The 14718-nt window shown below is 34.4% G+C and overlaps 2 protein-coding genes across 2 annotated transcripts; one reads left to right on the top strand and one right to left on the bottom strand.

Annotated features, from left to right (window-relative positions):
* Window positions 1-6114: 6114 nt before the first annotated feature.
* On the top strand, window positions 6115-6462 carry PCOAH_00046410 (Early transcribed membrane protein; the record flags this gene model as incomplete). The annotated part of the gene is made up of 1 exon (XM_020061425.1): window positions 6115-6462. The coding sequence occupies one exon, from the start codon at window positions 6115-6117 to the stop codon at window positions 6460-6462; it is 348 nt and encodes a 115-aa protein (XP_019916417.1).
* Window positions 6463-10750: 4288 nt separating this feature from the next.
* Window positions 10751-12598, bottom strand: PCOAH_00046400 (Uncharacterized protein; the record flags this gene model as incomplete). Its single annotated transcript, XM_020061424.1, has 1 exon — window positions 10751-12598. The coding sequence occupies one exon, from the start codon at window positions 12596-12598 to the stop codon at window positions 10751-10753; it is 1848 nt and encodes a 615-aa protein (XP_019916678.1).
* Between the last annotated feature and the right edge of the window lie 2120 nt (window positions 12599-14718).

The raw sequence follows: 14718 nt of genomic DNA, 5'->3' as shown, positions 1-14718 counted from the left end.
TCCCACTTTTTGTACCACATTTGTGGCAATGTACCATTAGGGGCAGTGCACCTTTAGGGTCTATGTGCACAAATATGAACTTCTATATTAGTTGCACTTTTTAAATTTTTTCCTATCATGTGTTTAATTTGGCAGAAATGTAAGGGATGGTAGGGGGAATTAAGTAATTTTAATGTGGTCGCTTACATGGGATATGCACCTGCTTAATGTGCACCACAGCAGATAGGAAGTGGAAGTAAAGTGTCGGTACCCATAAAATAATTTTTGTTCTTTAATTTTTTTTTTTTTTTTTAAGTTAGAATAATTCAAATAGTACTATTTCTTATGAAGTGGGAAGCTGCTGAAAAGGGTGAATGTTAAATTCTCCATTTTTCATTATTATTCCTTTCACCACCATTCTATATCCTCAAAGGGGGGGGAAACAGGCGAATGATGAAGGTGTGTACATAAGTATGTAATATTACTTCCTTCTTTTCTTTTTTTTTTTTTTTTTTTGTTGGTGGAGTGCCCTAATTGCAACTTTAACACACCTGGGGAATGTAATATAATTAAGGTGTACATATATTGCTCCCCCTCTGGGGAAAGATGGTGAACTGCTCCCAATTACATATTTGAAAAAACATGGGGGAACAGGTTGGAATGTGCATTATTCTTACTGTGCTTACCTTATTATTTTGCATATACATATGTACATATATACATGTATATATGTATATATATATATATATATATATATATATATGTGCTATATAGAACACCTTACGACTTGTGCCAGCTTAGAAATAGGGAAGTTACCTTTGTTAAGGGCATATGGTCGTGTAATGGAGGGGGGGAATGTGTGTGTATGCGCGCACACATAGGAGAAAGAAGGAGAAAAGTAAGAAGAAATTTGCTATTCGCACATATGACCACGTAACGAATAGTCATCGTGTAGAGAAAAATTACGCTACAAAATTTTTTATACTTTAAGTTCAAAGTGCATCAAATTGTATAAATAAGGAACAAATAATAACTGCAAAGGGAAGTAAAAAAGGAGGAAAAAGAGGAGTAAAGGGTACACATAATATATAATAATAGTAATAATGGTAGTAAGGAATGGTAGGAATTGTTACAAATAAGAAATCACTTTAAAGAGAAGGAACCAATAAAGAAGGAGTCAATAATTAGATATAATAAATGTATTAGAAAAAGTTTATGAAATTTTTTTTTTTGTTCTGTTCTTCCACTTTATCATTTTAGTGTATTTGTTATTATTTTTTTTCTGAATAATTTTAAGCAGTACACAATATTATAAGGAGTTAAAATTCTGATACCTCTGCCCTTTAATTATAACTAGAATGGAAGGAAGCAACAGAATTTTTCCACATTTTTCCATACTTCCATACACTTAAGCCCTTTTTAAATGAATACATATAATGAATGAATATAATGAATGAATAAACCAATGAATCAACAATTTTTTCTCCTTAACGTAAAGGAGTGTGTTTTACACGTACAGAGGAAGAAGAATAGTACCATTAGGACAAAAAATGGCACCAGAACCGGTATAAACACATTACTTTTTTTTATTTAAAATAAATAAAATATTGTATGAATACAAATACACAGCACGTTCCATATATGTGCATGTGCATATATGCACACACACACAAATTAAATTAAAAAAAAAGTTATAGAAATAAATGTAAGAATATACATATATAGAAAGACCCATGTATATATATATTTTACTTACTGCTATTTTTACTTTTAGCAGGAAGCAAGTACAGATAAGTTACCCTCACAGAAAATATACAATCTATTGGACGGGGAAGAACAGTGTCAAGGAAAAAATCAGCACGGATGCTGCATGCACATGAAGAATGATTTATATGGAGCATTAAATATATTGCAATATAGTAGTAAATATGCCTCTTTAATTGCAGAAAATTGGTGTTGTTCACATATAATGAGAATAAACCATGTGCCTAAGGAGGAGGATCGTTGTAATTTCCTTTATTATTGGATAGGCAGTAAAATAAATGAAAAATTGGACTCAGACCCATTTGACACTGCTATAGAGACAGTTTGCAAGAAACTGGAGCAATTCCACTGTAATAGTGAGTGCAAGAATTTATACCCTGATATTAGCTGGGACATGTTCGAAAAGAAAAAAATAGTATTCGATTACTGCTATGACCACACGGAAATAGAAAAGCAGCTACGGATTCCTAATAATTCCTATAAGGACGCTTATTGCAAACACGTTAAAAGTGCTAATGAAGCATTTGCAGCTGTACAGCGGGATTGTGATGGGGTTGGGAGCAAGAGTAAATATTGTAGAGAATTTAAAAAAGACTGTGAATATAATACCCCCCAAATGCTAATAAATTCACACTGTGGAGCAGCATACGGAGCAAGAACTTCATTAGGGACAACAGAAGCAGAAGGAACACTCCAGGTATACTTTCTTCTCCTTCTCCTTCCTTCCTCCTTAGACCCATTCTTCCTGCCTTTCCTTCTTAGACATTCCTCCCTTTCTTTGGATCCTTCCTTCCACCTACCACCACCTACATACATATGTACACATATATATCTACATATACGCATATATACATACATCTATATATATTTGTATATATATACATATATATGATATATATGATATATATATATATATATATACCGATATATGTATATAGATAACTCCCCCACACACCACTCCAACTATGTACCTGCAGAAGGCGAATTTGGGGATGTTAGAATCACGAACAAAGTATTACGATAGATTTAAGGGTGGTCTCACTTATTGCAATTATCCCTGTTTCCTCAGAAGAGAAAAATGGGACAAATTAAAAAAATATTTCCACGATGAGAGATATGCAAATGTATTTGCCAGAGCATTGTGTTACGTACATTCGACGGAACAGGATGATCCGACGAATGGGGTACGTTGTACATTTATCAATTATTGGCTATTCGACATATCATCTGACAAGCTAAATGGAGACACCTCATTTTCGACACTGGTGGAAGCAATTAACAAAGAGCTTAGTGGTATTGACCATAAATATAAATGTGAACTAACGGACATAGACACCTATAATATTCCTTTCCATCGAAGAAAAGTATTATTAGACTACTCTGTTGACCATGAAAAAATAAACAGCGATTTGACGAGGTTTGGTTCTCCTAAACCTTCTTGCACTAAAAAATATAAGCAACACTTAGATGACATTAATCAAGCTTATAATACAGCGTATCCTCTTTGTCAAAATGGGAGTACTACAAATTGTGATGATTTTAAGGAAGTATTCAATAAAAACAAGAACAATTCTACATTAAATTTAGAATGTCAGCTACTGTCTGAAGAGGAGGAGTCTGCCTTAAGTGAGGACAAGAAGGAGGAGGAAGAATTCCCTTCTTCTGCATTTAGTGAACTGTCTCAGGACCCAATTGAGGGGTGTACTGAAGAGTTGAATAGGGCGTCGAACACTTATGGAGCAGAAATAAAGAGTGAAGCAAGAGCGGAAGCGACCTCTACAAGTACAGCAAATGCAGCACTTCCTACTGCTGTTTCTTCTGGATTAGCAGTAGTGGGACTACCAACAATTCTTTACCTTCTATATAAAGTAAGTAAAGTAATTAACATAATTACAACAATTATAATTACCACCAAAACCACTACATATATTTGAAGTATACATATACGTATACATATATATCGATATATATACACATTTGTAAAAGCATATATACATATATATATACAATACATACCTTTCCACCCGCCTCCTTCCCCCACCTTCTTTTTAACCTTTCCCTTACGCACCTCTTTATTTAGTATGATCTTTTACCCTCCTGGATAGGTAAGCATTTTGGAGGCAGGACAAGAAGAGGTAAAAAAATAAGATCTATCAATCACGATTTGAATATGTTCTTAGACGACACCTTAACAACAGAATATTCCACAGAAGGTGCTTCAACAATTGGTTCTGCGGATGAATCTACCGTATTTGGTGGTAGATCATCACCAACATCCAGAGAAAGAAGTAATAACAGGAGGGGAAGGAACATCAGTTATCAACGTATCTAATGGAACAACGTTGTATGTAATGTAACAACAACACACACATTGATTGGAATGTAACACATTGAAGGTGTAACATTGAATGTAATGTCCCACACACACACGGAAGAAAAGCATAAATAACCACCAACTTCATACAGTATAAGAGGCAAAATGGTATTCATCCCCTCCTTTTTTTTTTTCCTCCTATTTCTTTTTTTTTTGTGTTGTAAGGAAGAGCTCATGTTCATGTATGTAATTAATATGAGCAAATAAGAAATGTGTTTTTAATTTTATTTGGACTTTTATAAATTCTTTCACTAATGACCTAAAGTGTTCACCTATCCTTCTTTTTACAATGCTTTTTTTTTTTCTTAATAATTTTTTTTTTTACTAATTTCTATATTCTTTAAAGAAAAGAAAAAAAAAAAAAAGAAAAAAGGTTTTAAAAAGTGGAAAAAGCGAGAAAATTACTATTACTGAGTCATCATAAAACAGAGTGGGGATGGCGTGTGCTACAATGTAGGAAATAATACTACTGCTACCCAGCTACATGAATTTCTCCCTTCGTACATATAAATGAACACACAATTCCTTTGCATAGGTATTTTTCGTACCATTCGCATGTATTCCTATAAATGTGCACGCAGGCGCCCTTTAATTAAATATGTGAATAAATATGTACACATATTCGAAGAAGAGAGGCAAAGTGCAATTTGTACACCATGCATATATGCACGAACTATGTAATATATGTATATATTAACAATTCTTTAATAATTAACTCTCCCCTTCATAATGGCCCCTAAATAATAATAAGAATAATATACAAATTAATAATAATGTACAAATTAATAGTACAAGCAGAGAAAATTACGTTATAAGAAGAATTGCGATGTTGAAAGGAAGGAACCACTATTTACCTTGTATATGCCATGTTGGCAACGTGTATAAATAATAATAATAATAATGTAATATTCCCAATAATCTTGCGCACTATACAATACTATAATACATGAATAAAGACTGCACAGAGAATTTGCTCCCTTCCTTTTTTCCTTCTTTATTTCCTTACATTCCTTGCCCGAATTTGCTCCTATTTTTATTTTAATTATATGAAGAGTGATTTGATAAATGTACGTATAGTGTGTTACCACTGCCTTAAAAATTAAACAATACATGTACTATTGAAAAGAAAAAAGAATAAAAAACTTCCATATTCATATTCCTTCCACATTTTTCCCTTCCCATATTTCATAATCATAAAAACAAACAAAGGAAAACCCGCTCCCCCCAAAAAAAAGAAGATAAAAAAGAAACCAATAAAAAAAAAAAAAAAAAAAAAAAAAAAAAAAAAAAAACCTAACTACTTCTCGCTTTAATATAAGCCACAATTTGCATAGTTTTTTTTAACCCCTATGAAAATATGTCATATATATAAAATCGGTTCACCCTAAAAAAGAAACTCTTTTTTTAAATTCAAGAAAATAGATATAATGGATCAAACACCTGCTTTTTTTATAGCTTTTTTTTTAAATGCAAAAGTAATAAAATGAGAAAACGGTTTCTAGATAAATTTTTATAGATAAGTAGATTAAAATGTTTTTTTTTTTTTTTTTTTATTAAGAAGAAATTATCTCTATAATACGCGCTTTTAATTATAGCCATAAAAATCTAACCGCACCTAAAAAATTTTTATGAAAAACTATTATAAATTGATATTAGAACTTTATATAACAAAATTAGAAAACGTAATCAAGATATATATATTTAATTTTTATTTTTTAAAAATATTTTTTAAAAGTTTTCTATAAATTCTTAAATTCCAAAAAAAATAAAATTATAAACTTTAATTTTTGTACCTTGTTTTTTAATGAAAAATTATATTTTATCGAACATTTTAAAATTTAACACAAAAGCGCCTAAACCTTTATAACGCGTTTATCCTAAATATAACCAAAAAAAAATCCTATTTTGCTCTTTTTTCGACTTTGTTGCTTTTGCGCATTTTTACTAATTTATATTTTTATAATCCATCCCAATCCTCCTCCCCCCCTTTATACAAAATGAAAATCACTAAAGTATTATACCTCATTGCTGCTTTGTTAGCAGTCAACTTCATTGCCCCAAGCTTCTACAATAATGTTGTCGAAGCAAAGAAAGCCGGTGGATACAAGAATTTATCTCCAGCTGAAAGAAAAAAGAGAAACCAAAAGATCATGATGATCTCCTCCATTGCTTCTGGTATTGCCGTACTCCTCGGTACTGCCTTAGGCTTAGGTATCCACTACAAGAGCAGTGGCAGTAACAACAAAAGAGGAGCAACTACCGTCCCATCCCCAAGAAAAGAGCCATTACTTGGTGGCCAGAACCAAAAACCACAACAACAACAACCTCCCAGAAAAACCTACTAAATGGGAATAAACCTTTAGTCAAGGGAAAAACAGATTAACCGCCAAAATGGGCATACAGAGCGCTTTTGTGTGCTTTATCATTTAGAAACCCATGGATCAAAGACCTAAACAGAAGATGAAACCACTTGGGAGATATGCACGCCTGTATATATATGTACAATTAAGTACATGTGCATATATATGGTGTGACATAATTACAACACTTCATGGAGCCATATATTTTTAGCTTACTACTACTTGAGATGACAAGGAAAAAATGGAGAAAAGGGAATCTCAATCCCCAGGAAGAGAACAAAAAAAAAGAGGAACCGAGCCAAGACACAAACAATCCCCCTTGCTGATGATGTACTTATATTTTTCAAGAGAAAACTTTAAGAGTGTTTAATGATTTTACGATAATAGAAAAATTAAAGAGCTGCATATATGTATATATATTATATATATATAACTTTTTAAGAATGTTTTTCTTTTTTATCTGCTTCTCACCTTTTAGCAAAACAAAAAAAAAAAAAAAAAAGCATAAAGAAGAGTAATTTTTACCATTTGTGGAATGAGATTTATAATAAGTTCGTAGAGGTTGCATAGAATAAAATATATACATATTTTATATGTGTATATATGTGCCTATATGTGTATCTACATATGTGTATATGTGTACCTATATATATGTATATGTAGACATATGTATATATATAGTACATATTCTTACTGTTTGTTCTTTTCGTATACTCCATCTATCCTCTTGGTTTGGTAACCATTTTGTAAGGAGCAGTAAAGGGCGTAACGGAATAAAAAGAAAAAAAAGAACAACAATGGGACTTCACAACTTTAATGATACCTCAACAATATTAGCTGACTCCACATTAGACGACTGAACAGGCGAAACTCCGACTGCAGAAACTTCTACAGCACAATACGCAGAAAATTCTTCCAAAATGGCACTTCAACAATAGGTGGAACAGATGTGTCAACCATATATTATAACGCACCTACAGGAAAGAATACATATAGGAAAGAGCAACAACAAAAGCAAAGGAACGGGCAACAGCAGCGAAGATAACAGAAACGAAAAGCTAATATAAAATATCATCCTACATAGTTCAATTACAAAGCAATAGGTTGCATACAATATTACGCACATCATAAATATCATATGTAGAACATTGTATAAATGTTATTCCCACTTAATATTAAGTGACTGTGCATTTTATACAGTGTAAAAGGAAGAAGTGACCTTTTTCCCTTTTTTTTTCCTTCTTTTTTTTTTTTTTTTTTTCTTCTTTTTCCATTCACATTGACTTTCATCAAATATCAAAACAAAGCAAAGGAACAGCAGCATATAGGAATTGCGTCCTTCACTGGTCGTGTACCCTTCCGCCTTTTTTTTTTCCTTTTTATTCTTTCTTTTTCACTTTTTATTTTTTTTTTTCTTACATTTGTATGTATGAATAAATGCATGAGGAAAGGTACTCCCAAACAGCGGATGCGGCAAAAAGGAAAGAAAAAGGTTGCTGATCTTTTCAAAAAAATATATCTATTTTTAAAAGGAAAGAAGAGAAAATTATAAAGATAGAAACTTGTAACAGAGTAAATGAACATATTTTGGGATCTTCAATGAACAATATTGCAAACAAAGTAGGAATGAATTAAAGAGTTTGCCAACAAATCAGTTAAGTGAAAAAGAATTTACCAAAAAATCTGAATAAAGTGGATGGAACTTTTTTTTTGGAACTTACATTAATTACACATGAATGTAAGTAAACAATTTTATACAACACAAAAAAAAAAAAAAAAGGAAGAAAATGCTCCCAACATACGTAGATTGTGCAACCGCTTTATTCTTCTTTATTTTGAAATAACACATATATATATTATTTAAAAATGAGCACCTTTTTCGCATTAAAAAGAAAAAAAAAGAAAGAACGAAACTGAGGACGAAGAGAAACTACAAATTTATTTCAGATGTCTAGTTGGGAAAGTAACAATATTAAGAATGTTACTACCACATTGTGGACATGGACAAAGTAGCAGAGCGCGTTAAACGGAAGAAGAAAGGGAAGTAATGCTAGAAAAGAACGTAAGAAAAGAATTAAAGGGAGAATTAGAAAACCAATTCTGAATTGTAGAAACTGCAGATCCTACAGTCGTAACCCATGATGTGGCGGCGTTAATTAGTTCTTGAATCAATTGTTCACGATTCAAAATCGCATAACACAGGAACAGTGTACAACAAATTAAAGCAACCACTATAACAAGCAGTATGGTTCTACGTTTAAATTTCTCACATGTTAATTTTTTACAAATTCTTCGACATTTGCCCTTTACACTTTTATTCCTTTTTCTTCCATAAGATAAATGTCTTAAATCCACGCTTGAATCGAAATTTCTGTGTCGTCCATTTAGAGCAGCAGTGTTTCTAAAGGCGGGGTCGTCTTTATAACTTTTATGATGAAACGGGCTTCCTTGCAGTTGTGTTTTTAGACTACTTCTACTTGAAAATGACCCTACCGTGCTTATATCATCTTTCGATGTGCTTATTGCACTCACCTAAAAAAAAAGAAAAGAGAAAGAAAGAGAAGGGTTGTTAGGTGGGTTGTTACAGTGGAAGGAACCTTGTTAGGTGTTGTTGGTTGGAGGAAGGTTGTTAGGGGATGGAAATTTTTTTTTTTTCTATTTTATTTTTAAAGAAAGAAGATGGAAGTTCATTTATAATAAGTATGTGCGCCATAATAAATATATGCGTGCATCACAAATTTTAACAAAATTAATAGTTTTGTTGTTATTAACATACATAGTTAGGGTATTGCGTCCAAAGGAATAGGGTACAGGTGAGTGTAAAAAATTTCGCAAGGAATAACATATTGCTGTTTTTGCTCCTTTACTTTTATTTTTAATTTTTAGAATGAAGAATAATTTAAAAATCTGCGCATATTTTTTTCCTCTTTATATATATTTATTATGTGATTATTTTATTCATTATTTCTAAGTGTTTTTATTAAGTCACTTTTAAGGGGGCATATATTCCATTCACGCTGTTCCTTCATTATTATTATAGATGTGTGTATATATTTATTTCAAAATAAAAGAACATATTACAACGTACAAAAATATATATTGGAAAAAAATAATCATACTTGAAAAAAAAAAAAATTTTTATTACATAATTACCTTATTTCAGGAATTAGCAGAAATTGTTAATATTCTAAAAAAAAAAAAATTTCGCATTCGTTTCCAATTATACAACAGTTCTAATGATGCAAAGAATACAAATAGCATGTTTTAAGCATTAAAATTATATATGTTTGCGCATGTTTGTGCTCAAGATTAGTTCTTTCATTTGGGATATAATGGTGAATAAGAACAGCATTTTAGGAAAAGAATATATTAGATTTCATTGCGCATTATAGGAGGGCGGAATTTTCCATTTCTTCCCTCCCTTCTTTTCCCGCCTCTTTTTCCTTTCTTTCCTTTTTTTTTTTATAAATATGTAATACCTTCTTTAGAAGGGGCTTAGTACTTTTTCTTCTTTCCTTCCTTCTTTTCTCCATATTTCATTCCTTTTTTTTGCTTCCTTCCATGCGTTTGTTTGAATAATTCTGCATAAAGGAAAAAATACTCCAAACGGGGGGCGAAAGAAAAAAAAAAAAAAAAAAAAAAAAAGGAAAAGGAACAATAAAATTAATGTAAAAAAATTGAGGAAAAAAATAAAGAGAAAAACAAAAAAAGAATGAAAAAAAAAAAAGAAAAAAAAGAAATAGAGATATGCAAAGGGGTACATGGGTCATTTGCACACGCGAATATAATGAACGAACACCTATAATTACGGAAATTAACCTTGCGATGTTCACACGCAGATTTACTCATTAACCCCATTTGACAGGCCCCCCTTTTTTTTAATGAGCTGTAAATTTCACTTTCACGATTGCTGGATGCAAGTGGGATGGTAAAGCGGTTGAAAAAATTGGAAAAGAACCCTTTAGTGGGGAAGAAAAAGAAAAATAATAAAATAAAATAAAGTAAAAGAAGAATATACATCCCTGGCATGGCTCAATCCATTCGGAAAAACGCTCGCCTGAAATGGGTAACTATACACCAAGTGGCTTAATTGCATGTACCACGTACTAATAGGAGTGTTGGGCCCAATTTAAGGTCGGGCTTGAACTTCGCTCCATACATGAAAGAACGCGCGTCCATGTGGTGCGTGTGCGGGTGCTCGGTTGGATACATTTGTATAACACTTCTACACGCACTTGTTCTAAGTAGAAAAAAAGTACCCCCCATCACATTATTACTCCTCCCTCGGAGGTTCAGTTAATATATATTTACTAGCTAACGCAACCATGGCAGCATAGTCCAACTTTGTGATGTCCATTGTTTGCTCCATTTGTGATAAAATGAAATTGACTTGTTGCACAGAGGATGATCTAATAATTCTGGAAATGATGGCTAGATTTTTGGCTTTGGTTATTCCATGCTCTGAAATTTTAAAAGGAACTTTGAATTGTTTCTTTTGTTGTGTTTCCCACCAATTGGCTACATAGGAGCCTTGATAAAAATACACCCCAGTGGGTAAATTTTCTGCGTTATGGTAAGGCTGTTTCGCTTTTCTCTTTTCGATATTTGTTTTTTTGACTGTTGTGCGTTTCGGTTTCCGATGGTCACGGTTCTTCGGGGAGTTGTTGCTGCTGCTGAGTGAGGGGAACTGGTTCTGTTGACCGATTAGTTGGTTGGGTGGACTGATTAGCTGGTTGGATTGACCGATTAGTTGGTCCACATGGCAAATTGGTTGGTCCATTTGGACGTTCACCTGATTGGTGTGCCCGTCTATTGTGCCGTTTGGGGATGCTCTACTGTGAGTAAAGGCGTTGGGAGTTCCCTTTCCGTTGGGTGTGACCCCCCCATTTGGCATTTCCTTCCCGTTGGGTGTGCCCATCCCGCTCGGTTTTAACAAATCGTGAAAGATCTTTTCACTCTTTGGTGTGGTTCTAATGGCTTGCAACATTTCCTCCTTCTGTTCGGTGGTTAAGCTGTCGTAGCATTGCAGAGCTTTTTGCAGTTTATTAATACGATGATTCCTAGAAAGGATGGCTAAGATCATACTTTTTTCTATTCCAAACTCAGCAATCTTATATGGTACTTTAATTTGTTTTCTTGTTTTATGATCAATCCAATTGGCAATAAAGGATCGAGAAACTCGACTGTAGAAAACACCCGTAGGCAGATACTTGTATTTAATTATTGCATCATTTTGTTCCGATGGGAATTCGCAAGAGGGGTCACCATTTTGTTTGCTTTGGCCGGTTGCATTTAGACCTGCTACCCTTCGGTTGTTCCGTACATTTCGGCCGCCCACACTGTAATAATTACCAGCAGAGTGAAAATCAGCGGTTCCATTTCCGTATTCGTTACTATAGTAATAGTGGCTGTTCGTGATACCATCGTGGAGATCGTTATAGTAGCCTACCTTGGACTTGTTCCTATAATTTCTTTTTTCTAAAAAGTTCAATTTTTCGAGCATTCCATCGTTCTCGTTCAAGGGTGCGTTATTTTCTGCATGGTGCGCTTTTCCTCTCGTGACAATGTTGCAGTGGTTGCTGATGGTGGTGGGTCCGTTGCTGGTGTTATTGTTGTTGTTATTGGTGATGTCTGTGATGTTGTCTGTAATGGTGGTTGTGTTGCCATTAGCGTTAGCTTCAGCGTGATTGTTTGCGTCGCCGTCACCGTTACCCTCATGGTCACAATTGTTAAGTTCTTCCTGTCCATTCTGTCCGAAAATATCTGCACCATCCTGGTCCACATACCCAAGGGCTAACCTGCACAAGTAGCTATTGTCTGCCGTTCCCAACTTTTTCAACTCTGCATAATTCCTTTCGTCTTGGTTGATGATTTCGTTTAAGGTGTTTCCTCTCCATTTTTTTGTATACGCAAGGTACCTTTCCCCTTGGAAGACACTTCCATATAGAATGGAAATGATCCTTTCCTTTTCTCTTCTACAACTTGCAACGTATTTTTGTATTTGTTCCTTTGTACATCCAAGAGTTTTTCTAATTATTTCTTGCCAAACGTTGCGGCACTTGCTACTTTCCTCCTTTTGCTCCTCCACATATTTCACTTGGTCTTTATCAAGATGATCCATCCTTCTTTTGCGTCTTTGCGATGAGGGTGGCAAATCAATAGTTATTACAGGGATGACAACGTCGCTGTTTTGTGTCCAACCTGGGTAGTGTATCTATATGGGGGGGATCTTTCACGTTGGGGGTGTTTTCAACGCTGGGGGGTTGTTCAACACGTTGGGAAGATAATGTTGTTCCTTTCCCTTTCCCCTTGGAAGGTTCCTCCTTTTTGGCGAAGTTTCTCCCTTTGGGGGAAGGTTATTCCCTTCCCTTAGGAAAGGTCATTCCTTCTTTCCCTCGGGATGTTATTGTTCCCTTGGGAAGGTTACTTCCTGTCTCCTTCCTTTAAGGAAGGTTGTTCTCTGCCTTTTCCCTTGGGAAGGTTGCTCCTTTTTGGGAAAGTTCCTCCCTTTTCTGTTTTCCCCCACTTTTGACGCGACACACCACGTAACACACACACTGGGATGTATTTTTTCCTTTTCTTTTCTTTTCTTTTCTTTGTTTTTTCCTTTTCCTTCTTTTTACCACTTTGCGCGTATTTCAATTGTTATATCTTTTTTTCGCCAAGGCCAGGGGCAGCCACCTCTTCACGAAGTTTATCAGGAGAAGAGGGGGGCTCTTTCATCACATAAGGATGAATAAACACACAAAAAAAAAAAGAGATGAAAACAATTTCCGCACACACATCACCAATAAAGTTTTAACACAAAAATGGGCAGAACAAATTGTCGTAAAAAAAATGAGGTGAAAAAAAATGTGCTGATTTGGGTTATGCATTCTTTTTAACGGACGGTTGTTCACAAATATATGATGTTCGTTCCCCTCGCCCAAAAATTGAGAACAAAAGAATAGGTCAAAATTTTTGGGACAAAAAAGAATGTGCACAAGAAGTGCTGGCAAAAAAGTGGCCAAGAAAAATGGTGATGAACAAAATGTGTTAACTGGGTTTGTGTTGAATAGGGTGTTATGCACTTTTCTTGATGGAGTGCTCTGTTCACAAAAATATGATTTTCCTCTCCCACCCCACCTCCAAATTGGAAACAGAAAAAAATGGGACAAATCTGCAAATGGGCAAAAAAAATAGGAAATGGAGGCCATTCTGCGCATGCACAGATACATATTGTGCTAGAACAAATTTGGACGCTATTTAGCAGCAAGGAGGAGAAAATCATGTGTGTGCGGGGAGGAAGAACAAAGTACCTTCCCACAATTAAAGCGGAAAATTGTCCCCCCAAATGAAACTAGTTCGAAAGATATTTCGCCTGTTTACATATTAAAAAAGGCGGGTTGTTAAGCACGCGGAGAGTAGGAGCATATACATACAGAAGGAGCGTGATCACGGGACAACCGTACGAGCCTAACTGTACATATAGCTATACGCGGAAACGTGTGCAGGCATACACAATGGTACAATGAATTAATCTCACGGAATTTAAATAAAAGAAAAGAGGGAAAAAATTACGCGCAATGCATTTATGTTGTATGATTAGTCATTACTGCGCTGTCCATACTTGCCAGACGGCACGGAGAGGAGTATACACACATGTGTGCACACATACATATATAAAAATATACATGTGTGTGTGTGGTGGGGGGAGTTCGGCCATGAAGCGGTGACACTTAAAAGTCGTCCACAGTGTGTGCCCCCTGTATATATACCCGCATACGTACATGTGTGTATTCGGGGAGTAATTAAAACTGCTGTTGATTTCAAAGTGAATTCTCAAACGAGTTATATGCGTGTTATATCATGTCCACGCATATGGATACATATACACATGTGCGTTTTAAAAAAAAAAAATTAAATAAATACGATATGATGTGATATTACATGCTTATGTGGGCGGGTATAATGTACAGAAATACATATGGCAGGTGACACATGATGTTTCGTGTTGCCTCCTCTTTAAAAAAAAAAAAAAATAATAAAATAAAAAAAACATTGGACGCTTTTTCCCTTTAATTGCGGGCATTCAATTGTCGATTAGCATTAATACTTTGCATACCTGTGTCATCCACACGTGTGTCATAGTTCTGGCCTCGAACTGGGATGTAAACACGGGTTGGACAAATGTGCCTTATACCACCATCGTCCTATTTTTTTTTCTTGGGAAGGGGTGCTTGCGAGAGGGAGTCCCTTAAA

The sequence above is a fragment of the Plasmodium coatneyi genome, chromosome 12 (genome assembly GCF_001680005.1).
Source record: "Plasmodium coatneyi strain Hackeri chromosome 12, complete sequence".
Classification (NCBI taxonomy): Eukaryota; Apicomplexa; class Aconoidasida; order Haemosporida; family Plasmodiidae; genus Plasmodium; species Plasmodium coatneyi.
Note: the sequence above shows the minus strand (reverse complement) of the source record. Positions and strands in the feature narration are given on the sequence as shown.